This window comes from Clupea harengus, chromosome 12, assembly GCF_900700415.2.
Source record: "Clupea harengus chromosome 12, Ch_v2.0.2, whole genome shotgun sequence".
NCBI classification, from domain to species: domain Eukaryota; kingdom Metazoa; phylum Chordata; class Actinopteri; order Clupeiformes; family Clupeidae; genus Clupea; species Clupea harengus.
In genome coordinates, this window is record NC_045163.1 from 13,209,842 (window position 1) to 13,236,073 (window position 26,232).

The 26,232-nt window shown below is 41.9% G+C and overlaps 3 protein-coding genes across 4 annotated transcripts in view; 2 read left to right on the forward strand and 1 right to left on the reverse strand.

Annotated features, from left to right (window-relative positions):
• Window positions 1–2,836, forward strand: part of man2a1 (mannosidase, alpha, class 2A, member 1) — a 48,730-nt gene extending 45,894 nt beyond the window's left edge. Inside the window, exon 22 of the mRNA XM_012817182.3 lies at window positions 604–2,836. Within this exon, the coding sequence (XP_012672636.1) occupies window positions 604–756 (153 nt within the window). The 3' untranslated portion in view covers window positions 757–2,836. The remainder of the gene's footprint in view (window positions 1–603) is intronic.
• A 1,660-nt stretch (window positions 2,837–4,496) lies between these two features.
• On the reverse strand, window positions 4,497–17,437 carry tmem232 (transmembrane protein 232). Of its 2 annotated transcripts, XM_031577834.1 has the most exons (13): window positions 17,003–17,437; window positions 16,786–16,897; window positions 14,238–14,343; window positions 13,903–14,060; window positions 13,565–13,664; window positions 13,266–13,387; window positions 12,657–12,811; window positions 12,024–12,147; window positions 11,612–11,789; window positions 10,396–10,568; window positions 7,365–7,663; window positions 7,032–7,110; window positions 4,497–5,029 (listed from the first exon to the last, which is right to left on the reverse strand). In XM_031577834.1, the coding sequence occupies exons 1-13, from the start codon at window positions 17,140–17,142 to the stop codon at window positions 4,856–4,858; spliced, it is 1,920 nt and encodes a 639-aa protein (XP_031433694.1). In that variant the 5' UTR covers window positions 17,143–17,437; the 3' UTR covers window positions 4,497–4,855. The 2 variants fall into 2 exon arrangements, with proteins under 2 accessions (XP_031433694.1, XP_031433695.1); XM_031577835.1 differs by lacking the exon at window positions 7,032–7,110 and having other exon boundaries at window positions 4,959–5,029.
• A 374-nt stretch (window positions 17,438–17,811) lies between these two features.
• On the forward strand, window positions 17,812–25,718 carry slc25a46 (solute carrier family 25 member 46). The gene is made up of 8 exons (XM_012817105.3): window positions 17,812–18,308; window positions 20,899–20,941; window positions 21,500–21,557; window positions 21,993–22,070; window positions 22,191–22,291; window positions 22,888–22,944; window positions 23,156–23,213; window positions 24,023–25,718. The coding sequence occupies exons 1-8, from the start codon at window positions 18,059–18,061 to the stop codon at window positions 24,632–24,634; spliced, it is 1,257 nt and encodes a 418-aa protein (XP_012672559.2). The 5' UTR covers window positions 17,812–18,058; the 3' UTR covers window positions 24,635–25,718.
• Window positions 25,719–26,232: the final 514 nt, after the last annotated feature.

The window sequence follows — 26,232 nt, forward strand, 5'->3', positions numbered from 1 at the left end:
TACTGACGAAAGGTCACGTTGATCGGTTGTTGATCGGTTATTGATTGGTAAAGGATGTTCATAAAGGGGCTCCACTGTACTCAATGCTAAAGGAGATACGAAAGGAAGCATCTTTTTTTTTTTAGATTTATTTATGGGCTTTTTAGCCTTTATTTGGATAGGACAGTGAAGTATTTTGGACAGGAAGTGAAGAGGTGGGGAGAGGATCGGGAAACGACAGCAGGCCGGAATCGAAACTGTGTCCCCGCGGGCATTGTAGCCCGTAAATGGGGGGCTTATTGTGAAGCACCTTTCCTAAGCATTTAGAGAATTCGACCAGCTCTTGTCATGGCTGCCATTTAAATATTTCTGGGTCATTTCACTCGGATAGGAAGCTTTCTAAGCAGAAAAGGCTATCTCAATGTAGCCTGACAATCAGCTGACCCAAAGAAGACTCTAAACCAGCTAATTACATGCAGTGTGTATATAATAGTGTTTTCAGAGCTGAACCATGTTTAAACCAGTCACACATCTCTTCTTGGTTCTGCCTGTACACACACAGACACACAGACACACAGACACACATATTTATAAGCCTAATATGTGCTGGGATGTTGTTTTCAGCTCTCTGTGGACAAGCTGTTTGGTGGGCTGTCGGTGAGGAAGCTGACGCCGGCCTCTCTCTCCCTGCTGCACAGCCAAGAGAACGGGCAGAGCTCGAGCCAGATCAGCCTCAAGCCCATGGAGATCAGCACATACCGGCTGGAGCTTAGTTGAGCCCCAGACACCCCTCTTAACAACAAACCCCTCACCCCTTTCCTTACCCTGTCCGACCCTGCAGCCTCCATGCTGCTCTCTCCACAGTGACCCCCCCTCCCCTCCCCTCTTCCTCCCAGGACCCCTGGCTTGACCTCCCGCTGCTAGCCAACCAGAGCTGTCAAAGCCCTCAGATCAGTTCAGTCCTCAAAAGCCCCAAGGACCTGCAGGCGTTTGCTACGACCTTCCAGAGATGTAACTATATTTTGTATTAATTAGCCACGCACCTTGGTGCTAGCTACCCGCCCCCCCAAGCTAATGTGTGAAGATGGTGTGAAGTGTGGTTGAAGGAGAGCTCTGTGGGCTATGGTGGCCCATGAGGAACAAAAAACTTGCAAACACCATGCCATTGCCTTTGGGCGCAGAAAGAAGGCGTGGCAAGAAACGTACATCCTTGTTGTGTCCACGCGTCATGAAAAGTGCAATACGGAAATCGCTTCTGAGAATCCCAAGCCAGTTCTCTCAGGTGCCTGTGCGATGCACGTGGATGATTAGTGGATGTTACCCACTGTGCTTGGAAGGAATGACTATGGTGGGTGATTTTTGTGTCGGTGAATGTATTTCTTTTTCCTTTCCAAATGTGATTTCTTGTTTGTTTGTTCTGGTTTTTTAATTTTTTTTATTGTTTTCTACAAGGTGTTGATTTAACCACCACACAAATCAGATATGTCTTAAATGTACACAGAATTGACACTTTTGCCTAGATGCTAAAACAGAAGGCCTAAGTTGGCAAAAGAATGTTTGTGTGAGAATCACTAACGATTCTAAACAGGACTTTTATTGTCTGAAAAAAAAAATCCAAAGTTATTATCCAAGGAAATGTGCCTTATTTTACACTTTCTTATGGAGTTCTCAGTGTGTTTTGTTCTTTAATGTGAGTAGCAAATTTGTGATGCCCTAAGGCCATGTTTGATCTCTTTATGTTCCTTGATATGACATTTGCTGTGAGTGTAATTTGTAATTGGCAGCAGGATCTCGTCTGATAGGAGTCGATAATGATTATGGGTCTATTAATGTGACCCCAAATTTATCCTCAAATGTCCGCTGAATTGTCTTTGAAACTACTCTCAGTGTGTTTGGAATCCGGTCAAGCAATCAACATTGCTAACATATCAACCATAACCATGCTGCAGTTTAAGTCCCTGAGTTCTTAAGTTACAAATGTAGCACATATTTACGCCTGGGGGGAAAAAACCTCAACAGTGTTGACTGGCATTTAAGAACTGTTACTACTCATGAGCTCACCATTCACAGCAGTATAACTGTCCAATGGAAAATTCTAATTGTTCACCATTGAATCATTCCAACATCAAACCATGTTCCGCTAGAGCATTTCAATGCAGTGTTCCTTGAGCCAGATCTAAGTGGTGATGCCACTTCATACCAGCCAAGCTGTCGAACATGCATCCCAGACCCATAGCAAGTAAAGTGACACTCGGATACATAACGTGCAGAGAAATGCGTGGGCAATCTCAACTATGCAACTCTGCCATTTGATCTACATTTTATTTTTGGATCCTAATACTGTCAGAAGTTATAACGGGTCCTTACCACACTTGGCATTTTAACGGGAATGCCTGGTCGTTGTCAAGCACTAAGATGGGATAGTGGTTCATGGAATGACCAAAAAGAGGAATCTGAGCGTGAGCTTTTCTAGAGGACAACTGAGAAGTTGCTCCGTCGTGCGTTCCAGTGCAATCGCCTTTCTTTTTGTCAGAAGTTAAAGGATTGCTGGGCCAACTGATGCTGTGATGTGTGAACTTTTTCATGTGTGTATTTTCCATGTTTCAGCTAAATGTGGGAGCTGTTTTTTTTTTTTTTTCCTTCTCTCTTTCTTTCTATGCTGTGTTGGGTGTGTGTGAATGTCAGTTGAAGAATCGAAGCTGGTCCTGGAGAAGCCCTGTTCGTAATGTCTGGTGCATAACATTTCTATTTGCCCAATTTCTATTTCATTTCGTGCCCTACAATGTTTTTTCCCACTAGTCAAAGGCTGGCCTTAAAAGTAAGAAATTAAATTTTATATTGTGTTGATCTGTCTTCATTTTCACCTCGGCCAGCGATTTGTATATGTATATATCTAAAATAAGCTTTTGATTGATTAGAGGGATGTGTCTGTATGTATGCGCTCACTTTTGCACGTATGTTTGTGTGTCTGTGAGCTTGCACATAATGAGTGTGGGTCTCTATTTTATACCTTTGTCAGCTGTCGAGTCAAATTTCATCTTTGGGAAAATTCTCTTTAAATGTAATATAATGGGAAAATAAAGTAAAGAGGAAAAAACATAGACCCTCTTTGTGATCTTTGTCCTTTGAGTCAAAGAGTGCTGTTGATGTTTGGGATGAAGCCTAGCGCTCGTGCAAAATTCAAATCGCTGGATCCTGTTACATGAAGGGGCAATAACGAGCAAACCTAAATGAAAGGGGTCGCTTGTTAAATCGCCGTAGATTTGTCCGTCATCAAAAACAAAGGTTCTCTCTCTTGACCAGGCAGCCAGGTAAATGATTGGAGAGAAATGGGTGAAAATACCTCTGAAGCATTGGTTCGTATAACCCTGAACAATATACGGTTTGTTTTTTATTCACAGACACCGGAAGACTGTCTCTGATCACTAGAGTTATCTGAGAAGAGCCGGTCATCTGAGTGAGAAACAACATGATCACTGAGACATTTTTTGTCATCATCTCACAAATCCACAGATTATAATTAGGGGTGGAGTTGCATATCAGGCCCCGTGAAACAAAACCTCAAACACTATAGTCTACATTTCAAAAGGGTATATAGCCTGCAATGTTTCAGGGCCTCTCTCCAGTACAGACCCTCTAAGTTTCCTACAGTTTCCCCCCACTTGCTAACCCCCCTAGATTCCCACACAACATCGCTTTGGGTCCAATAGCTGGCCCTCTCTCACTCTATCCACTCTGGTGGGAGGTTGTCATGTGGAAGAGATGCAGGCCATGACCTTAGAATACCAACACACTTGATACCATGCAGCTCCAGCTGCCTTATGTTTGTCCAGTTCCAAAGCCCTTGTCTATGACTGAATTACATGCCTCTTGCTGTAAGAGTGTCTTTAACCTTCGGCTTCTCTTATGGTCGCTGCTTCAATGTACTACATACTACATTAAGATGATTAGTACTAATTAACTGTTAATAAAAACAAAACAAATAAGATAAACTTTTGGGTAATAAAGGAAATAAAGATGGAAGAATACATTCTGTCCATGGCAACAGTCAAAAGGATGGAGACCAGATACAGACTCCTCAATGGTACATTCAGGCACATCTGACGGTTTCTCTTCACTATGCCACTGCAGGCATTTGAGTGTATTTAAATTATGCAATTGTATATACTAGTTGCGTCTATTCACTTATTTAACAGGCACATTTTGTAATTCTGTTTTACTCAATTGTAATGAAAGATAAATATTCAACAAAACAAACAATAAACAATCTTTTAAGATAAGAAAACAACCTAAACATGGCTTGATCTTGCCCGTAAGACTAACTTAAAAAGCATGCAAAAAAACACACGGCACTGCCAAAAACAACATACGTGGTGAAATTTAAAAATAAACTTTTGAGAGATTGCGTAATCATCACATTCCATGGTGTATTTACGGCCCTGTGTTCAAATCCATAATTAAATGGTTGGAATTCCTATGGTTGAAATTGTTCAAAAAATGAAGAAACACAGACACAATTATTAAACAGTCCCCGTACAGAGGTTTAGGATGGTTGCAGTGAATACCAACTCCATATGTTTTGCAGACTTAAGAGCACAAGAGAGTGTATAAATCTGTGTATAAATATGTATCCGGCTAGAATATCAGAACATTTCTTGGATAAACTTGGATTTTACCTTCTTGTAGGCCTTAACAATACGGCTTGCTCATCATTGTGGAGAAATACGTTCTGATGAGTAAGCCAATATACTTTACACATTTAGTCAATAATAATATGACAAATCAAGTTGGGAGATCTCTATCAGAATCATAATTGGGACATCTAATATATAGTTAATTCTATACTAATGTAAAAACACTGAACTCAACTGCAATTTCAGTCTTGTATTTTCGCACAGAATTCATAGGGTTTAGTGTCCTTTTTCAATATCTCCTTTCGCCTCGCCATGATGTCTTTAAACTTCTCCTCATCTTTTTTCTGGTGCTTGGCCATTTCTTCCTTTTCAATCTCCTCTTCCTCCGCTATTTTGATTTGCAATTCCTTCTGCCACTACAAAAAAAAAAGATACAATTTATGACCTCTGTCTCAAAATGTGGTCTTGCACAAGCGATCAGTGACAATGGCGCTTTTTTGATGGGTCATTTTCTTATTTCTATTGGCAAGGAGACCTGAAAGCTTTGAATTTAGAGCCGCAAGAAGTCCAGACTGTGTTTAGATACCTTTGAAAATCTAGCCACATCTACCACGTCTGGAAATCAAGTGTGAGCTATGAGCCGTACAGCCCAGCAGGATCATCTTCAGAAAAAGAACGCTCACCAGAAACACTCCACACTCCCTCCCCTACCTGCACAAGCAGCAGGCTCAAAAGTATTGCTAAGTATTACATTTTACTGAAGGAGATACACAGCTTAACTGCAGTAAAAAGAAATCAAATCTGAGGTATTTTCTGTAAAGGTTATCAGGAAACTCTCACAACCGTGTCTGGTACATCCTCTTCACTGGAAGTCCAAGCTGTACATTTTATCACACTTACATTTACATTTATCATTCGGCAGAATTTTTTTACCCAAAGCAACCTACAGTTGAGGAACACCAATCAAGATACGTTAAGTTAGGAGTCCTGTTGACGGTAAACACAAAGCTAATACTATAATGCTAATGCTAACCAATCAAATTAGACAAAACCACAAAAGTACCAAAGAGCAGAGAGAGAGAGTGCACAGTAGGTTAGGAGTGCTACTCTGATTTGCCATCCTTGCATCAAATGGATGGATTCACAGCAGTGTCAAGGACAGTGGGTGGTGTTGACAGGGCAAGGTATTTACTTACATGGGCTAAAATCCATGTTTTATGTTGGTACGCTGCCCATGTAATAAATACACCCGGAGATTGTCCAGGTCATAAAGATTTCAGCCACTGTTTACTATACTGGACTTAATGTGTTTAGTCACCTCCATCCTAAATCACTGGAAAGCCTCTGGACTTAATCTGTATGTGAATCAGTGCAGTGAGGATGATGCTGAGTAACAACAGATCATCTAGATCAGGGGTGCCCACACTTTTTTGGCTTGTGATCTACTTTTAAAATGACCAACTAAAAATGATCTACCACAAAACATAAATGGAGACTATGCATGGCTAAAAAGGGGGGGGGGGCACACAGACACTTAAAGGAATCATGGTGATATTGGTGACATTATTTGAGATAGTTGCGGCCTAAAATTCTTGGTTTCGAGGGAGCTTTTCCAAAAAGTTCAGATGAAAGTTGCTGTGTTTTTAGGTGTTTGTTGCGAATTTTCCTCTTTGTAATCATAATTGAGTTATTTGTTGAAAAATTAATAAACAAACATTCATTCATCAAGAACAAAAATGAATAACCTTGCCAATATGCTAAACAAAAGATTACCAGGACTACAAAACTTATCCACAACACAGTGCACCTGTTGGCATTACAGAAGGACCATCAGTAAGACTGAATAAAATGTTATTATTAATGTCTTCACATATGAGGGAAAAAAACCAGCCTGTGTCTGTGATCTGTCGTCATCTGACGTCCTGCCTGCGTTTCTGCCGTTCTCATTCTATGCGTATCAATCTGTTTTGCTATCCTTGTTTATTTATTTTATCCGTAAAGTTGTTGATGTTCAATTTCATATATTAATTTAAAGTCATCCAATTTCAAGTCATCCATTCTTCAACACTCCCTGCTACTTTATCTTCAAACAGAAAGTAACGTTAAATCTCCATGGCAACAGCTCTCAAGGGTTTGGATAATAATCGGATTTATTGCTTCCTTCATTATTCACAGCTAAATAACATAAGGCTTTTTATTTTGTTTAATACACGAAAAAGCAATATCTGTTCTATAAGAAAGGTAACCTTAAATTACTTCCGTTGTGATCTGGCGATTTATAGAAAAAAAAAGAAGAAAAAAAAACGTTATTTTAATTTTTTTTTAAATGACACGATCTACCACCATAAGCTTTGCGATCGACTGGTCTATCGCGATCGACGCATTGGGCACCCCTGATCTAGATCCAGCCAACCTCACCTGATCCTCAACGACTTTCCACAGATCTATGTCTGTACGGGTCACAAAGTCCCCGGGAGCTTGTTGTTTCTGACTTGATCTGAAATATATTTAAAGTGGGGACTAAGACTTACACACAACACAGTGACAAAGTAGCACAGTTCTGACAAAGCAACAAATATTTCACCATAAATAATATGGTAATCATCATAAGGATAACATAAAAGGTACTGGTGACATTTTGGGCACAGTATCTAATTTCCAGCATTACATTGCAGCATAAGAGAACCACAAAGCCATTACATAAAAAAAAACAAAAAAAAAAGCATATGTGAGGGGTGAAGTTGTCATCACCTTGGTGTCTGAAGTGCACTGTCCACCTTTGGCGCTGGCACAGGGGTCTTAAAACGGATCCTGTGGGGCGACACCTGCCCGTCTTCAGGTTTAGACTTCTGTAGGACGCGTTTCCTAGGCCCGCTGTACAGCTGGTAGTGGACGGGGAGCTCGTGGGGGGTCGGGGGGAGGTAGAGGCACGACAGGAAGTGCACTAGCCGGTAGGAGATGAGGCGCTCGCACGCTGGGGCGGCTGGAGGGCTGGACGGGCTCCGTGCCCCCTCAGATTGAAGGGGTTTGTCCAAAGCACCCACCAAAGCCTAGAACAAGGGCCTCCTCTCTCACATTTCATTGCATTTCATATACATTTTATAAAGACCCTTTATTCCAATTTCATATCATGTCAATTCTCAGTAAAAAAATCTATCAAACATTTTAAGAGCCCTGTAAACTGTACGCATGGTGCCTTTCTTGGCCCAGTCACTGTTGTTTTGGGCCTTTATTACTTTGTTACACCATATACTATAAAGTTTATAGTATAGTATATGGTGTAACAAAGTAATAATTAGTAATATAGTATAAACAAATATTATTTGACCCACAGGATTCTTTGTACTAGGAAATGTAAAATAAAAGCATAGCTAATACATGTACACAAATTATGTTGTAATGTGATTTCTTAAAGTTCCTCTCCCGGCATTGATTAAACCCCTAAAAACTCATCTTTGTTCCTCAAAATGACATATTTAGATGTTTTTTTTTTCATCACCTTATAATGGCTTGGATAGCATTCTACACCTTTGCTCAATTAGTATTCGCGGAGCTATGAATATGCAAATGAGCTACTCCTGGCTTCACCTCTGATAGCTCTCGTTTGGACATAGCCTTATGCTAATGACATGTAACGCCCCACCCTACAAGTTGATGGGATTGGTTCCAGAGGGTATGTTATTGGTACCCTGCCGTTTCAAGGTGAAAATACTCAGCCATGACGTTGACTGCATATTTAGCTTTATATTTAACTTTTATTATATTTAACTTTGTCTTGTATCATATAAAAAACACCATATGGACATGATAACAGGGTTAGAAATGTTCTTTTCACTGGAGGGGTCAATACTTCTGTCTCTTTACATTATTACTTTCCTACATTGGCCTACATTCCTACTAGTCCGACTTGCACTTAAATATGAACCATTCCATTTGCATTCTATTGCACAATATTTAACATTCATCTCATGCTACTAGAAATGATAAAGTCTGACTTGATTGGGTATTTACCCAAAAGACATTTGAGTGATGCTTGCATACTTACAGTATGAATATTTTAATTACTTTTTTGTTTGGAGGCCTGCGTAACAAGTTGCAAGCATTCAGACAGTGATGAATTAATCCTTTCAGATGTAAAACAATTGCTCATTGGTTTGTAATATGTGCTTTGTATGTGCCTGCCAGGAGGAACTAATGAGATGAGGAGGAAAGCAAGCTCGTCTTGCACTGAAATACCCACGACTTTTGCTCCTCACATCTCAAGTTATTAAGCCATTTTACCCATCTACTTTTTTCTTTTAAATATTCCAGAAAGTTTTTTTTTTTCAGAGGCACAGCATACAAGACATCTCCTGGAGGGCGTGAGGTCAAGCACAGAAAGAGTCTGAACTGACAAAACAGCAGGAGGCTCTAACTTTGAATTAGTGATTCACCTACCCTGCACACGAAAAAAGAGGACTTAAAAACAAGCACGCTAGTGGAGGATACTTCTTTTGGCTTCCTCAATTAAGACGAAATGAAGGGCAATTCTGTGTTGCCATGGAACAGACTGTGATCTATTTCAAGGCCTCCCATGAAGAAAGAGTTTCCCCATCACTGATGGTTCACCTTGAGAAGTTAATCACGTTCCCAATATTTTTGCCATCTCTATGTTTTTTTTCTTTTCTTCTTGTCTATTTTTCTCCTGTTGGGTAGAGGACTGGTTGGCGAGCACCAAACTCTTAACACGGACAATAGAACAGCGGTGAGGGGCTTCTCGTCACACCATCACATCAAAGAGACATCGGCCCTGCCTCCCTCCCCGGAACATCGTCTTACTACAAGCCACATCCAGGCCAGACGTAGGCCAGACGCACGCGCAGCTGGTATCTCGGCTGATGCCTTCACAGAGGCCTTTGTCTGGCCGCCAGAGCAATCACCTGGGAGACGCGGAGGCCTTTGTTCCCTGCCGCAGGATGTGATCAGCCGCCCCACTTTCACGCGCAAGAGAATTTCACTCTTTTTTCCCCACAGAGTGCCAGGCCTACCCACTGTACACTCCTGTCTCTCCAGAACATGTTGTTTGCTTCATGTTGCCTGGAAGTACTAGTTTTTTTTTACAGGGTTAAATGCCGTTTCTAAGTGAGGATACTGAGGTCTTCATTTCCTCCCCTGGCTCAGTGAGTTTGATTCTATTAGGAATGCAGATGATGTCTCTGCAGGCGGTGATGAAAAGGAAAAATGACTGTTGAAGCTTAAAAAGATTAGGTACCCTTTCAATCAACCATCTCACAGGTTTGTCACAAGGGCTTTGCTTCATAAAAAAAACAACACGTTGTTTTTCAGATATGAAGCCAGCTAAGTACGTTAATATGTGCAACAACTTGGGATTGCAAGTATTTCTTTGGCTTGATGAAGCTGAATGCTAACTCAGAGGATAGCAATTTGACTCCTCTGCTCAAGTATTTCACCAGCAATTTGACCTGCTTTGAGGTCATAAAGTGTTGTGTTGAAACCCAGATTTTCCTGGCATGGACAGCCTTTGTAGCAGATGGTGTTTGGAGAAACACAGGACATTCCAGTCACAAGAGTGAAGAACTACAGTCTGGAGCAACAAGCATAATTAATTATGCTTTCTCACTAACAAAGTGCTCGTTTAAAAAAAATACTTTTCTGCATTTTCTCTGCTAGTTACTTCACGTCAGTACCTATTCTCAACCCGCAATACAGAAACTGAGTATTCAAAATAAACACCACCCCCTCTCTGTATCCCCCCCCCAAATTAATTCTGGTCTTCCTGTACCTCCATGAGTGTCATGGCTGTGCGGACGCTCTCGTCCGGCGTGTGGCTCAGCTGCTCCTGGAGGGCCAGCCAGGCAACGGTCCTCAGTCCTCCCCGGGGCTCGACTCCCTGGCACACGCAGGCCACGGCCTGCACCGCGCTGTAGCGCAGCCTCCAGTCCCCCTCGTCCCCTGCTGCAGACACAACACACACACCCCACTCACAGTCAGGCTACATGTATGGATGTATGGATGTATGGATGTGTGGATGTGTGGAAGTATGGATTTATGTATGTATTCATGGATGGATGGATGGATATATACAGACATAGAGAAATAGACAGATTAAAAGAAGTAGGACCTAAATGAACTAATAAACAAAAAAAGAGAAAAAGAGAAAGCACACATGGCCCTATAGTTCAGACTGCCAGAAGGGCTTGATTAGCTGCCCCAGATTAATTTGGGGCAGCGTTGTCACTAAACTGTGCAGAAGTGCATCGCTCCAGGAGGTAGATTTCTGGCAGCCCCACTACATACTATGTAGTCTTTGTTTTCAGAGAATCACTGACATTTTATTGTACAGAGTGCTGCCTTCGTGAAAAACTGGCAAACCTCTCACACACACACACACACACACGCACACCTGCACGCACACACACACACACACACACCGCCCTCCCTATGTCTCCTTTATTAATTCCTGAGCGCCTGGTGAGGTGAGAGTGGTCTCTCGCATCGGGTCGTTTCGCTCCAGAGAAAGAGTTGTGAGTAGTACTCCTCTCTGTAATCTTACTCATCAGCGGGGCTGGTGCCCAGGAGAGTGGAGGACAAGGTGAGATCCATTTAAAATGCTTTGATATGGGGCCAATGTCACTTGTGGGTGATTAATGTAAATAATGCTCGAGCATGACGGATGATTTGTAGATCTGCTCAGGGGAAGAGACACGGAGAGGGCAGCTATGCTGAGGTAGAACATAAGGTATTAAGAGGACTCGGGCAATAATGTTAGTTCACAGGTGGGCTTCAAGGACTCTCAAAAACTTTCAGGGACAGAGATCCTTCACTACTTTTAGGTGGGATAACTGCTAAATCATGATACCTCCCAGCAAGATATGAACCAGCAAGAGCCCAATATCGACACAATATGCTTGTAAGGAGGTTACAACGTGTGGTGTTGGTGTTGTTATGGGTTCATCCAGGTGCTGCCTAGCCTGCCTGTGTCTTGTTACTGGACTCACATAGGTTCAGGAGAGACAGCAGTCCTCCGGGGTCTCTCTGTCCAGGCTGGCTTGCTTGACCCACTAGTGCCACTTTCTGTATCTCCGCACTCTTGCTTTGCAGGCAAACGTCGGCCAACACACCGCAATAAGTATGCTCCAACTGCCAAGGCCAGGCGGCCCTCGGTGCCGTCCCACCCTGTTAACTCAGAACATATTGCCCCAGTATCAAACACGTGAGGATGAACAAGCAGACGTAAACAAACAAACAAACACCGGCACTCCTTGGTCTCTTGTTTTTTGTTTGTGTAAATTCTTGGAAAACAGACCACACAGCTGACTAAGCAAAGGCTCTTGCACCCCCTGATGTTAGCCGTGAGAGGACCAGCTGGTCACACAGAGCCGTAAGGCAGAGCACCTGCACTGGCATTACCTTCTCCACTACCGAGCCGCTCTCATGCCTCTGCCTCGTCTGAAGGCTCATTAGGGCCTGCAGGCAGAGCATGCTGGTCTTAGCCGCCTCACCGAGCACCAGGAGTCCCAAGCTACCGTCCACCCTGAGACGAGAGTGACATACGTTTCTGGAGAGTTCAGCATAGAGCATATCAAACTGAGGAGATATCAACAACAACAACAACAACAACAACAACAGAGGTGCCTACATGAGAATTATCCCAATTAAAAGACCAGTGGAGAGTTTATATTTGTCAACCAAGTCTTATTTTTGTCAAAGAGTTATGTAGAGAGAAAAAGAGTTAAAGGCTACACTGATACAAATGTTATGAAATACTACTTCAAGCAGTTTCTGCAAGCTCTGTGCTCTGCAAACTCCACAGCCCAGTTCAACTAATCTGATCAAGTTCCCACTCTACAGCTTGACCCTATAGCAGAACCCTTGGAGGTTCTATTAAGAGCCCTTGTTAGTCCTGCTTAGAATGTTTTTTTTTTTTTTTTGTAAATAGACAGTAGTTTGAATAAGGGTTCGATTTTAGTATTTTCGAGAGCATCTTCAAAAAAGACTATGATACCCAAATGTAACATATTCCCTCTACTGTTGCAGACTCACCAGTTGTCTTGCAGCATCTGGTCTCTATGCAGGAAGAGGTGCTCCATCACCTGGGGCAGCTGAGGGATGCTGTGCTGCACCGAATACCAGCAGAGCAGACACTGCCACAGGAAATGGCTCACCTCGTACTCCTGAGCTTCTGTTGCACTGACCTGCTGTTAGGAGAATCAAGTCATGAAATCAGCACTCATACCTACTTACAAATAATTACTTTTTCACTACTACTTAGAGGGCCATAGATTACAGTAAGTCTCTGCCTGGTCCTCACTTAGATTGCGTTTAATCGGTGCGATCGATAAACATCGGTAGCTACCTAATCCTGTACAATTTAAACAGAACTACACTAACATTTGTCCCTTAGTATTGTACAATACATGATGGGCCTCCAGCTTAGATTTCACTAGAGCGTTAGCTGTTCAATGAAGTGGAATGTTCCTATGAATCATTTTGAAAGCTCTTTTGTATTCACTTCTCCACGTTCTGTTATCATATCAGTTATCCTTTAATTCTTTATTTATCTACCAACAGATATTTCAGGGACTTAAGACTGTGTTCCAAAGTTATACTGCATTGCAGATGACCTTAAATGAACCCCCTGAATCAGGATACCTGCTCCAAATCCTGACTGCTGGTTTTTCTTCCACATATTATCTGTCCGACATGTATCATGAAGTTCACAGCAAATGAAATGTCCGGAAATTGATGATAGCATGCCTCACAATGTGACAGAGCTGAAGGAATAAAAAAAATGTGAAACTGGATACATTTTTACTGAAAAATTCCATCAAAATCTAGTTGATGGAATGAGTAGCCAATGTCCCTGTATCATTCATGTTATAATTGACACATTTTTCTACCGGAATGTTATTGAGTCCGAGAGAATCTCTGGACTGATCAATTTGTAATACCGCTTAGAAAACTGCGAAGATGAGCTCTACTGTCCTCATATCCAATCAGGTTCTCTGCCACATAGAAGAGAAACAGCCTGAGAAACACCAAATATCCAAGCTGAAGAGAAAAAAAACATACGCATAACAGATGAAAATATGTTTCTAGGAGATGCACTCTTACAGTATATTCTGGCTACTGTGCTTCAATTTTATTTAAACCTATCATTATCAGGGATATATAAACCGTTATAAATAAACTACATTAACAAAAACTCTCGTATCTGAAAACAATGTTACCAGGAAGAGGAACTGAAACTGAAACTAGACACAAAGCATGGGAAAGAAAACAAAGAAACCTTGAGCAACTTCATTTCACATGTGTACAGGTTGGGTTTAGACGAGGCATCCGACCACACTGTGTAGAGCACTGACTCCCCCAGGTAAAACAGAACAGGGATCTGATCAGTATGCAGTGGTGCCTGATCCAGAGACACCAAAAGGGCATCCAAGGCAGCTACAAACACAAGAGAAAAACACGGTTTGTCCTACCATCAGTGGTTAAATTGTTTTGCAGATTAGATAAACGACAATTCATGGTGGTAATATTCTGTTTGGCTTGAGGTGATAACATAGGCTGTCACCTAAGGGTTCCCAGAATGTCTGTCTTATCAATTTAAGGCCATCTACCCACCATTTTGTATTTGTCCATTACACAATCTCAGCCAGAGCAGCTCTCTCCAGGCAAGAGGAAGTTCAACATGGTTCCCTTCTCCCATGGACTTTAGTCCGGCTCGACGCTGTTAAAGAGTCAAGAGTTTGCTTGAGGTCAATGGTGCAGCCAGGAAAACTAGAGAAAGACGTATGTCTCCCCCTACTGGGCATTCTCAGTATGAGCGGTGATATGAGAGACCATAACTTTAAAGATTAGTGCAGTTACAGTTAAGACCAATTATTGTTAAATCAATTATAGTCTTGCTTAAATAACATCTCATCTAAAAGTATGTACTGAAAAATGAAAGTGCATCACTGTTTTAATAAGCACTTTTAGAATTAGTTTGGACAAATTTTGTATGTGATGTCAGTTTACAACTCTTATTGTACATCCAGTACATACGGTCACACCACCCGACTTCACACCAAGGCCTTCCTGCTCTGTGGTCTGCCCATAATACTAAACACACATTGGTATGGCTGTCAGTAGGCTACTTAACTGAACTGACAGTACTCCCCATCGCACTTAACTTATAGTGATGGGAATCAGGGGCGCCCACAAAATTCTCGTTTATGGTACGCACACTCAAGAAAGCTGTGCCATCACAGAGGGTGCCACACACAACCTAAGTGGCAGCAGCTCATTTTCAGGAAATGTAGAGAATCCCTCTATTCACTTGAAGTGAATGAGAGTGCCTAGAGCATGGGACAGTGCAATAAAGACTGCACAAAGAAACAAGCCCGTTTGAACGTGTGTGAAATGAAAAAGATTCTGAGTTGGTTCCCATCATGCTATGTGCAAGAATAGTGTGGATATCTGTGTTCGAATTTGTGTGTATTGCCCTCATTTTCTGTCAAGTGTAAAGTGAGTGACTACTTGTAGCGTTCGTCTGTGTGTTCTGTGGTAATGCTGTGGGTGTGTGTTAGCCCCTGTGTTAGTCTGAGTTAGCTGTGCGCCGTCAGTGTCTTTGTTATGTTGGGACTAGACCTAATAGGGCCATTCCTGCCCCTCTGTGTCAGTGTTTCCAGCTGGGATGGCGAGGAAGCAGCAGGTCGCCAACTCCGCCACCCCCGCCAGGACCTGGGATCGTCAGGAAATGGAGTCGACGCTGCAGCCCCACCAGGACCAGGGACTGGGTGCACCAGTGCCCGGGGAGAACAGTGGAGGCAGCTGCACTGTCACTCAACCAGGGACTATGGCAGCAGGACCACCTCCGCGAGCAGCGATGAAGCTTCGACAACATAGAGCACCGGTTCAAGACGTACCTCATCCAGGTCCAGCTGGCAGCCTGGTTCAATTCCTGGTCAGCAGAGGCGACAGGAGCCCAGGTCACTCTCGCTTTGGAAGGAAAAGCGCTGCAGGTCCTCACCAATCTCCAAACCAGCAGAGCAGGCCAGCTGGCCAATCATTGAGGGAGCACTACAGCGCGAGAAGGATAGCGGAACTTCTAAGATGACTCCAGAGATAAGCTGGTCAGCCGCTGCCAGAACGAGAAGCAGAGCCTGGGCACCTATGCTGCTGATCTACACCTGTATAAAGCATCGGGTGCGCCAGGCCAACCTGGAGGAGAGCAAGGAGGAGGAAGCGACTTGACAAGCCACCACCACTGCTGGAGAGGGGTGGCACAGCGGGCCACAAACGCCTTGCCCGGGACTAGGGAGCTGAGACCTGGCTGGAAGGCAACCACGCTCCACATAGCCACATTTACAGGAGAGCGAGCAGATGCAGAGGAAGAAGACTCTGCAGATGACAGTCCACCACCCGTTCTGGCTGGTCAAAATCCAGGACCCATGCATCATTGGGCTGGATCTGTTAGTCAGGTGGTGAGACACGATGGATGTGGATGTATACATCTGTGCACTGAAGCCCCACCACAGTCAGCTCAGAGGCTCACAACACCACCGCTGCCGACCAGAGGGGCCATCTCGTCGATTTTTTTTATAGACATGTTTTCTTTCTATTGTACAACAGTTGTGCTCAAATGTTTTTGAGGAAATAATTGCGGTATTAAATGAAAAAATAATGTTGCAGATTGCCTCCGCCAACTTATTTCTTGAGACGATGACATGTTGCTAAGCAACCGTAAACAATACCAGTAGCCTGCTAAAGATACAATGTAAAAAAAAAAAAAAAACTGATAGTTTTTAAACTTAATTTGCCTACTGTTATGGTTGATCTACAGATCACTTTTTGCTTAGATTCTTGCACTTGCACACCTTATATCCCATAGGCACACTCACACCCAAATTAATATTTCTGCCTATGCTACTGATTCACTGCTTTGTTCTCACTAAGGCCTTGATTATACTTGCTTGCAGACGTGCACACGGATGCGGCAACACAACAATGTCTACCTCTTGTGACTGCCTGGTTCTCACTGTTCACATATAGGGGAGTGGAGAGTATTTAGGACAGGCAGTGAAATTTGGGCACAACAATACAAAATTAATAAATACGACTCGGTTCGCTTTGTTCTTACCAAAGAAGTGTTAAAAAGAATCGTTCGAGAACGCAACATCACTATTACCTTGATGCCATTGAGGAGCTGGTTGGCAAGTCCGATGTACTTTTCTTGATCCTGACCACTCTGCGCATGGTTGAAATGTTCAATAAACTCTTCTGTTATTTCAAATGGGTTTCTAGAAAATTACACAGTTAGTTAGTAGTTAAAACCAACTACTAAATATTCTATCCAATAGGCTGAACCAAATGCAAGACTATTGAAATGTCATCTATAAACTCACTTGGTAGCATGAAAACTCGTGGTGTTTATAGCTTCTTTGGAGACTTCAGACCTCCTGATGAGTCGTGCCTGGAGATCCTTTTGATGTGATTGGGAAATCACTGCCAAGCTGTGAACAACTGGAATTGTCCTAATGGGCATCGTACACGACTGGTTAGTTTTGATAGCCTAGAACTCGTAGCCTATAACTCGAACTTCTCCAGATGTCCACCGGAAAGTAGGCCTATACAAACCAGGCTGAAAGCTTTAGCAAGTTTTGAGAGCTTCCAGTGAGAACGTTTTCTTCTGGTGTTGCTATGGCCACGAGAACGCACAGTCATGCTCATTTCACGTCTCCTTCCAGAGAAGGGGAGAGAGACAAAAAAAGGACAGGACAGGAGCGAACGCGAAAATTATGTGAGATCATTCTACTTCAGTCTTCGGCAGCGGGTGGTGAAGCATTAGGCCTAATACGAACAACTTGTTCATATTAGTTTTCATACCACAATATGACCAGGAAACTGGTTCAAAAACTAATTGTACCTGCCATTGACACCATAGGCTTAACTCATGCCATGGTGTTAGTTACAGAGAAATAAAATAGCCTGATGTAGACTAAGCCAGATAATGTGTACTAATGTGATACATGCTCTAATTGATGTATTCAACTGCTGTACATTTATGCTTAGCTTTTATTAAACTACACGGCACCCCTTTTTCATGATTCAAATCATTCAGAGAAGCAAATGGAATGTATGATCTTTTGATTGATGATTTGATCTTTTACTTTTGCATTTAGTGATGCGCATGTAAGATTAACTACATGTCCCGGTCTGCACTTGCAGCAGGAAACAGAACAAAGCTTCCGGTGGTGAAAGTTCAGTGCCATTGCGTTGTTTTGGTAGCTAGCTTGTTGGTTTGCTTGACAACATATCCCCAGTTCAATTTTAATCACCAGTGGCAGGTTATTTGTTGTTTTCAATGTTTTCTTTTTGTCCTGTGTAGCTTATGCTACCCTGCGAAATACAACAACGATATTCCTATTTAAAATCAGCGTCACTTAGCTAATTTCTTCAACATGACTTCTCGACGACCTGATAGCTTTGACGGCTTAGGTTATAGGGGAAGGGAGGATCCGTCATACGGTGGGGGCTACTCTGGAAGGTCATTCAATAATGCATCTAATGCTGACCTGCAGCAGTGGGTCACGACCCCCCCTGACATCCCTGGTAGCCGAAATTTGCATTTCGATGAGCGAACACCTCAATCTGAGACGGGCCCTGCACCTCCGGGGTCCGACGATCCTCAGGCAGCGGCTCCACCATCCGGTAGGTTTACATGGGAGAGATGTGTGACATGGGGCTTTCCATAGGTAGCCAACTGTCCGTAATGATAACGCTGAATATTTTATATGCACGGTACTTCAAATGGTTTCATATCCATACAGTCTTGGAGTGCATGCAAAATCCTAATACATTACAGCTGTTTTGGTTGTTGTACAGTAGAAAAGCAACTTCAAACTATGAGTAATGAAAATACAAGCTACGTGATTGACAGCTGATTTAGGGGTTTCAGACAGCTGCACATTCTGGTGAATCTGCTTCAGTTCCACTACCCCACATTATCCAGGTGTACCCATTATCCAAACCTTGTGTTTTGCGTTATTTCAGTGAAGCTATAATGCAGCTATGTAGCTAAATGATTTAGACCAGTAAGCCTGTATGCCCAAAATGACACCTCCCATAAACTTTTCGGGAAATTGGTAAGAAGGTTATAACAAGCTTTTTAAATTGGTTGTTACTTTCATAGTACAGCCTATGCAATAGAGCAGGCATAATATATGCCCAATTAGGAAAGACTATTCTGGTAAAGCTTTAAGGAGTGTTTCATGTGTATTGTAATGCAGAGTAGACCCCACTTGGCTTTGCCAGAAACTCAGAATAGAGGCAAATTTCTAAAGAATAATTTCATGCACGAAAAACCAATAATTTTTTTTTTCAATTGACTAATGGTAACTTTTTCACTAGATCATATTACCCAAAATGATGAATACCTGCCATGATAAACCTCCCCAGACTTGGTAGAGTGCACGAAAGCACAGTTGTTTTGTTTTAATGTGGATGGACATTTGAGATGATTTGAGAAGTGTAATTCATAAAAATGAAAAAGAAATAGGACTAAATGTGGCATAATTTATAGTGGCAAAAATAATATTTGTTTTTAAAGCTGTGGTCTAGTGCATAAAGTTGTGTAAATCAAAGTTAATCTTAAAGACGTGCACACAAACACATGACCACAGTGCATCCAGCAGATTTGCAGTTTGATTCTTCCAGTCCTGTTTAAGTTATTAAAAACACCAGTTATTGCAAAAATCTATTTTCTGGAGGAGAAAATAGTGCTGGTTGTGTGGTAATTTTTGTCTATGAAGTTTATGAGTGGAAAATACTGTTATAGCAGATAGTGATTCTTGCCTCGAATTGTTTATGGGTCGGTCCGGTATACTATGCTTCCCATTTAAACTGCTAGGGTGTAAGAACATAGGCGTTTTTTTCTGAGCACACTCACTGAATGGCCCGCTAGAAGACCATGAAAACCAATAAGCTGAATTTGCCCTAAAGTGATTGGATTAGAATCGCAGACTGTGCCTTTTATAGCTAACATATTCTATGTAGTACCCCTCTACCATTAGCTTCAGATCTCTGTAATCATGTCGTTGTCATCTTGCTGCATCCCTCTCTGAAAGGGTGGTGACACTGAGCCTTGGGCCTTTCTGTCTAGGGCCGAAGCACATCTTACAGTTCAAAATTAGCCTGAATGGCTAAACTGACAGATGATTGGATATGTGCATTAGTTTGCACATTCTCTGCAAACATAAACTGAATAAAGTCAAGTCACCATTTCTGAAGAATGGAACCAGCAGTGACTCAGCAGAGTTGGCGTCAGGCAATGGCCTGTACTTTGTGACTAACGGTTGGAGGACACTTGGTGGCAACTCTTATTTTCTTTATTTACACACATTCCGCAACTTTAGTCACCTCTCAGTGTTGCATCGTACAAATAAAATGTATGACGTCATTGGTAAGTGAGTGGGTTGCTCCTGCTCTTCCGTTGTTTATAAGACATAAACAACACATTACAGGCTCATGAGGAGGGGCTCCGGCTCCAGTAAACCCAGAAATGCAACCCTTGTCTTTACTTTTTGAGAAGCTAATACTGGCTGGCTTATATTTTGTAGCCAGAATTCCATTTTCTATTTCAGCTCTTACGGCTGCCTGCAGTTTCGTAATGTCAGACTAATTCAGATTTTATTAATGACATTGTACTGTCATTTGGTTGTGCGGTTTTGAGGGAAATGCTGGAGGTTGGCAAGTAGGCAAGACGGTGTCTTTAGTTAATTTCCTAAACACTTCTTCTGCCCTTATTGACATAGCAGAGAGGGAAACAATTTATTTCAGCCACCAGGACTTTTTGTTTTTGCCGTTGAGACATATTATGCAAGACACTATATACACAATGTTTTCTTTCTGTGGTGCTTCCAGGGTATGTTATCTGAAGGTTTAGAGTTGCGTCAGTATTTATTTTGGTGAGTCAAGCAAGGGCTTCCCCAGACAGTTTTGTTGTTATTTTTAGATGGGTTGACCTCCACATTAAGGTGGACAATACAAACACGTCTTGTGATTCAAGAGGACCAGTTTACCGTTAAAGCACCTACATCTAAGTATATACGCAATATTTACCATGTTTCAGGAGCTGAAATAAAAAAGTCCTGTAATTTCTCCATGCTCACAAAAAGCTTATTTCTACAGTGTTGTAATTTTTCCTTTGAATCTTTTGACCTACAAAATAATATTTTAAGTGTTTAATATTTACATGCTTAATTTCTAATAGTCTAATTTCGGTTTATCTGTTTGTTTTTAGAGCAGTTAAACCGATTTGCGGGATTTGGCATTGGACTCGCAAGGTATTAAGCTCCTCTTTTATGTGCATAATTCTGTATTTGATATCAATACCAATTTATTGTTCATGCTGAACTGTATTTTTGTATTTCATGTAAAATTACATTTTAGATTTAGATGATTTTACAATTAGGGTAAAGGCACAATATGTAACTTTTTGTCATCCTAAATAAACATGTTCACCAACCTACCACCATAATGTCATACCGAAAAAACAATGGCCATATGTTCGTATTTCCCAATGTCCTGATTCTTTGCTTTGGGTTCTTATACATTTATTTTCCTATTTAGATTCAGAAAACTGTAATTGAGAAATGCTTAATGCATAAAAGCCTTAAACTGACTACCATCATGCAAAGAATGAACAAAACTATTTTAAAACCATGTTTATTCTGAAACAATTATGCTTTCAGAATATTATTGAATGAGTAGAACTATTTATTTTTGTCTGGACAGCAAATCTACATATTGACGTTAACAATTCTTACTATCTTTGGCCAGACTGTAGACGTCCAGCTTCCGCACTAAGTGTGCTTTTTATTCACCCTTCACTTTTTATTCAGCCTCTTTACAGAAAATGTCCTGGCTCATCCATGCATCGTGTTTCGTCGCCAATGCCAGGTAAGCATGGCAATGAAAAGCGTTCACATCGTACCACCTCAGATACCCCTCTTTCATGTTCCCAGATCAGATCCCTCTCTTTCAGGCTCCCAGATCAGATCTTTGGTGAAAATGACAGTTTCATACACAGCAGATGACCAAATTAGTTTTGAGTCTGAGCTTGTGCATGACCCAAAATGCAATACATCATTCATCAGCAGTCCTTGATCTTATGAGTTTATTCCCACTACATGCTTCAGATTCTGTTCTAGGCAGCCACACATGAAATGTTCTCTTCAGAGACCTGCAGGCTTTTTTGCTCATAGTTTTCTTGATGTGTTCAGAGTTGAAGTTGAAGGAATTGAGAGCATAGATGCAACTGATGTTTCTTAATATTCATCTTTTTAGAGGTTGACGGCATTCTCCATTTCCACAATGTTCGCTTTTTGATTGTAGGTTAATTATCACGCACGGAACTATCATCTGTCCCCATTTACTGCGGTCAGTGTGATGTACAACTTCACAAAATCTCAGGTAATTAAACACCACAGATTTGCCACTATGACGGCACCAAAACCCACGTAGTAAAACTCCACAAATTTGCCCACGTGACATGGTTACATCTGACATTTTTTCCTTTGTTTTTCCCCATAGGGTCCAAAGGCTTTATGGAAAGGAATGGGTAGCACTTTTGTAGTCCAGGGAGTCACACTTGGAACAGAGGGCATCATCAGTGAATGCACTCCCTTACCAAGGTATTGACAGACTACCATACTGTATTTAAGGAGATGTCCTCGCATAGTAAATAAATCCCCACAGCCATTTGAATGCCAAGAACAAATGAACAACTAAACTTGGTTGAGATTTACTTGTTGTGTGGAATAATTGTGGAAGAAAAACAGAAGTCCTCAACATCAACATACCCTGTAATAGATACAGAAGACTAACCTATACCTTGAGGTGCTAGCTGTAGGAGGTTTTTCAGTCTCCACAATCTCACATTGTATGGTGATCATCCAAGAAAATCATGTGTTAATTTTGTATTGTATTGGGTTGTATTTTGTGTCAAAATGTATTTTGGTCAAATTGAATGCTTTGCCCCATAGCGTTATTCCTTCACTGCACTATATCCAGTTTACCAAACTAGTACCAGTGTTGATAGGTACTGTTTTTTTTCTTTGATTTTCATTTTTTCCCCCATGAATTTCTGATTAACTGCATTATGTCTGACTTATTTCCCACTGCTTGGGTCTTCTTCTAAATCAATTGATCAGCATGATTTAGGGAAAGGCCTTTGTGGCCATTTGTCAGATCACTAGAGATTCTCATTCAGGTGTTTTTACATTTACAGAGAATTATCACACAAGTGGAACCCCAAGCAAGTTGTTGGACACCTAGTGCTGAAAGGGTAATTTCCTTTTGCTTTACTTGTGATAAGAAGTTACATTTGACCTCAGACCTCTAACTCATGGAGCTTGCAAAAAGGTTATGTTCCATACTGAAATGAAAAGGTCAGCCCAGTTGCGTGTTTTCTTTTTTTGCAGATTTATCGTAGTTATTGTCATGCTGTGATTGCATCTGTGGTCATGGTTTGTTTCATCTTTTTGTTTTCTTCTCAGTCTGACGTATGTTGTTGCCATGCCTTTCTACTCTGCAAGTCTCATTGAGACCGTTCAGGTCAGTATTCAGTAAAATATGCATTCTGATTAATGGGTATGACGTTTTTCTTTCAGATGTTTTTTAGTTGTGATTAACAGTATTTGTGATGAACACCTTTCACTGTGGATTCCTTCTTTAGTGAATTGTGTTGTTGTGTTCTTTTTTGGATATATGTACACTAGAGGAAGTTAGGAGTCCCCTACACCAGGGCTTTCAAAAACTGAAAACTGTTCTACAGTACTTGGGCCACCCCCATGGATAGATAGATAGATAGCAGCAGCAGCAGCAGCAGCAGTAGTAGTAGTTGTTGTTGTTGTTATTATTAGTAGGATATTATTATTATTATTCCTACAAAGCCTACATTTATCCTAAGTGAAACATGAGCCTGCTTTTGAGAACAACCAAGCACAAACGTTTTTGAAAAGAGTTAATGAGAGCAGTCATTTGTGTATACACATTAGGTCACATTAGTAGACACTTTCAGATGAAACAATTTTATATTAAATATATGAATCTATATTCATGTTCTCTTTTGAAATTGAAACCATGTTTTTGGAGTTGTCTGGCCCTCCTCATGATAACCACAGCAAGATTCATAGCTGAACATTAGCGATTGTCATCAAGTTCTCTTCTGGGAAGCATAAGAAAAGTGCCATTCTTCACCAGATGAACTTTATAGAAGAGTCTGTAATTAACCTTAAAGTTATATATCATTTTGAATACCCAAATATGTTTGCCTTTTGCTTTAGTTGATTTAATTACAGCAAAAAAAAAAAAAACGTTCTTGGTGTGTGTGTGTGTGTGTGTGTGTGTGTGTGTTCACGCAGAGTGAGATCATTCGGGACAACCCGGGCATCCTGGACTGCGTGAAGGAGGGCGTGGGCCGCGTCATGGGCCTTGGCGTGCCGCACAGCAAGCGGCTGCTGCCCCTGTGGGCGCTGGTCCTGCCCACCGCTCTCCACGGCATCCTGCACTACATCGTCAGCTCCACCGTGCAGAAGCTCGTCCTGGCGCTGCTCCGCCGCCGCCGGCCTTCACCCCCCTCCTCGCCACCCTCCCCGTCGAAGAACGATGGCGCCGCCTCGGGCCAGGCGGACGCCGTGCAGAGCATGCTGGACGCCTACTTCCCCGAGCTCATGGCCAGCTTCTGCGGCAGCCTGTGCGCCGACGTGCTGCTCTACCCTGTGGAAACGGTGCTGCACCGGCTCCACATCCAGGGCACTCGCACCATCATCGACAACACCGACCTGGGCTTCGAGGTGGTGCCCATCAACACGCAGTACGAGAGCCTGCGCGAGTGCGTAAACACCATCGGCCGCGAGGAGGGCACGCTGGGCTTCTACAAGGGCTTCGGGGCGGTGCTGGTGCAGTACTCGCTGCATGCTGCCGTGCTGCAGATCACCAAGATGATCTACTCCGCCCTGCTGCAGAATGCTTGAGGGACAGAGACAGACAGAGACAGAGACAGGACATGTCAGACACGTGTCAGACAAGTACGAAGGCACTCACACACTTGGCGCATACACACTTACGAGCACACCCCAAGAATATGAAGATGGATTATAAGGCCTCCAAGGTTTACCTTCTGAAACACCAACACACCAAGCGTCTGTTTGAAGGGGGTGTTTTTGTTTGTTTGTTTTGTTTTTTGTCTTGGCTTTGGTTGGTGATGGGTTCATTCCAGATGACTGTCTTGATGTGAATTCCTCATTTGTGCATACATCAAAGGAGAAGTAAAAGTTTAAAAAAAAGACAAGATCAAGTCATTCACCTAATCTACATGCACTAGTTGAAATTTAGAGGACACTCTGTATCTGCAGTAATGGCTCCGTTTCCAGAGACACTGTCTCAATGCATGACATCTCTGACATCTGAACATGTATGTGTGTTACTGTGGTAAATCTAAATCTGGAGTATATACTATATGCTCTCAATGTTTAGCTTTGATTTTGGCCCTCTCAAACACAAGCTCTGTAAGTCTTTTAACGGCAGATCACACATGCTTTCTTCTCCTACAATCTGTGCGGCACTTTCCTCTTCCTCTTGCTTGATCTGTTCTGAATAAATGTTGCTCTTGGATTGGATGCGTGGGAATTCTTGAAGAGGATGGACTGTGCCAATTTACCATAGGTAGATTTGTATACAGATTGTACAGCAAAAATACAAATATACAAATAGTGTTTATGTCTTTAAATTATTACTTGCACCTTGTGATGTGTGATAATGTGTCAAGTTGTCCAAATTGTTTGCATCCACAAGGATCTGTGACCAGACCTTCTTGGTCATATGAAAATGTGTTCCATGCAAGGATGGAACAAAGGAAACAAATGCACTTCTTGGAGATGGGGTTTGGCATTATGTGATTTTAAAAGTGAGAAACTGCACAACCCCTCTTTCATAAAAAAGCTTGTTTTAGCTGTCCTGTGTAGGGGGGAAAAAATGTTCATCGCATTGTCAGTGAAAGATATATTGGAAGGGTGTCATACCGAGAACTAAAATAATAATAAAAATATATATATGAAACATTTTTTGTCATTGGGTTGTTTTCCAGAGTGAGGCCTATGTTGTCTTGTTTTAGTTGTATTAATATTCGCTTGTTTGTTTGTTTCAATTGTGTTTCATGCCATGGTCACACCTTAAGGCCGGTTTCCTGATGCAATCTGGCAGAAACTGAGGAGCGTGCGTGTAAACACCTGTGGGAGGCTTTTCTTTCACTTAGATCTGGGTTACTGATTTGGGGGTTTTCTAGATTGTACTCAGCAACATTATCTGAGTAACTTGGAAGTCATACTTTATGATTTCACGTGGCCGTCAAATTCAGCTCTCAATTTACCTGGATACCTCCTTTTAAGACATTCACTTCATATCTTATCCACAGACCTACAGGCCATCTCATACCAGCCTAAGTATACAGTAAATAAGATCTTCTGACGAGATTAAAAGTGTAGCGTGAATGCACCAACAGTTTGTGTCCTTGGTGCAATCGTTATCTCTCGAATGTCATGTGGGAACTTCAGATATGTGTCAAATTACTTCT

Coding starts and splice junctions, on each gene's coding strand:
- slc25a46 (XM_012817105.3), top strand. CDS start 18,059: ATGACTTCTCGACGACCTGATAGCTTTGACGGCTTAGGTTATAGGGGA. Junction 22,945..23,155: donor GGACACCTAGTGCTGAAAGG/GTAATTTCCTTT, acceptor TTTTCTTCTCAG/TCTGACGTATGTTGTTGCCA. Junction 23,214..24,022: donor GTCTCATTGAGACCGTTCAG/GTCAGTATTCAG, acceptor GTGTTCACGCAG/AGTGAGATCATTCGGGACAA.
- tmem232 (XM_031577834.1), bottom strand. CDS start 17,142: ATGCCCATTAGGACAATTCCAGTTGTTCACAGCTTGGCAGTGATTTCC. Junction 14,061..14,237: donor TAATGGACAAATACAAAATG/GTGGGTAGATGG, acceptor TTGTGTTTGTAG/CTGCCTTGGATGCCCTTTTG. Junction 12,148..12,656: donor CAGATGCTGCAAGACAACTG/GTGAGTCTGCAA, acceptor CTCTCGTCTCAG/GGTGGACGGTAGCTTGGGAC.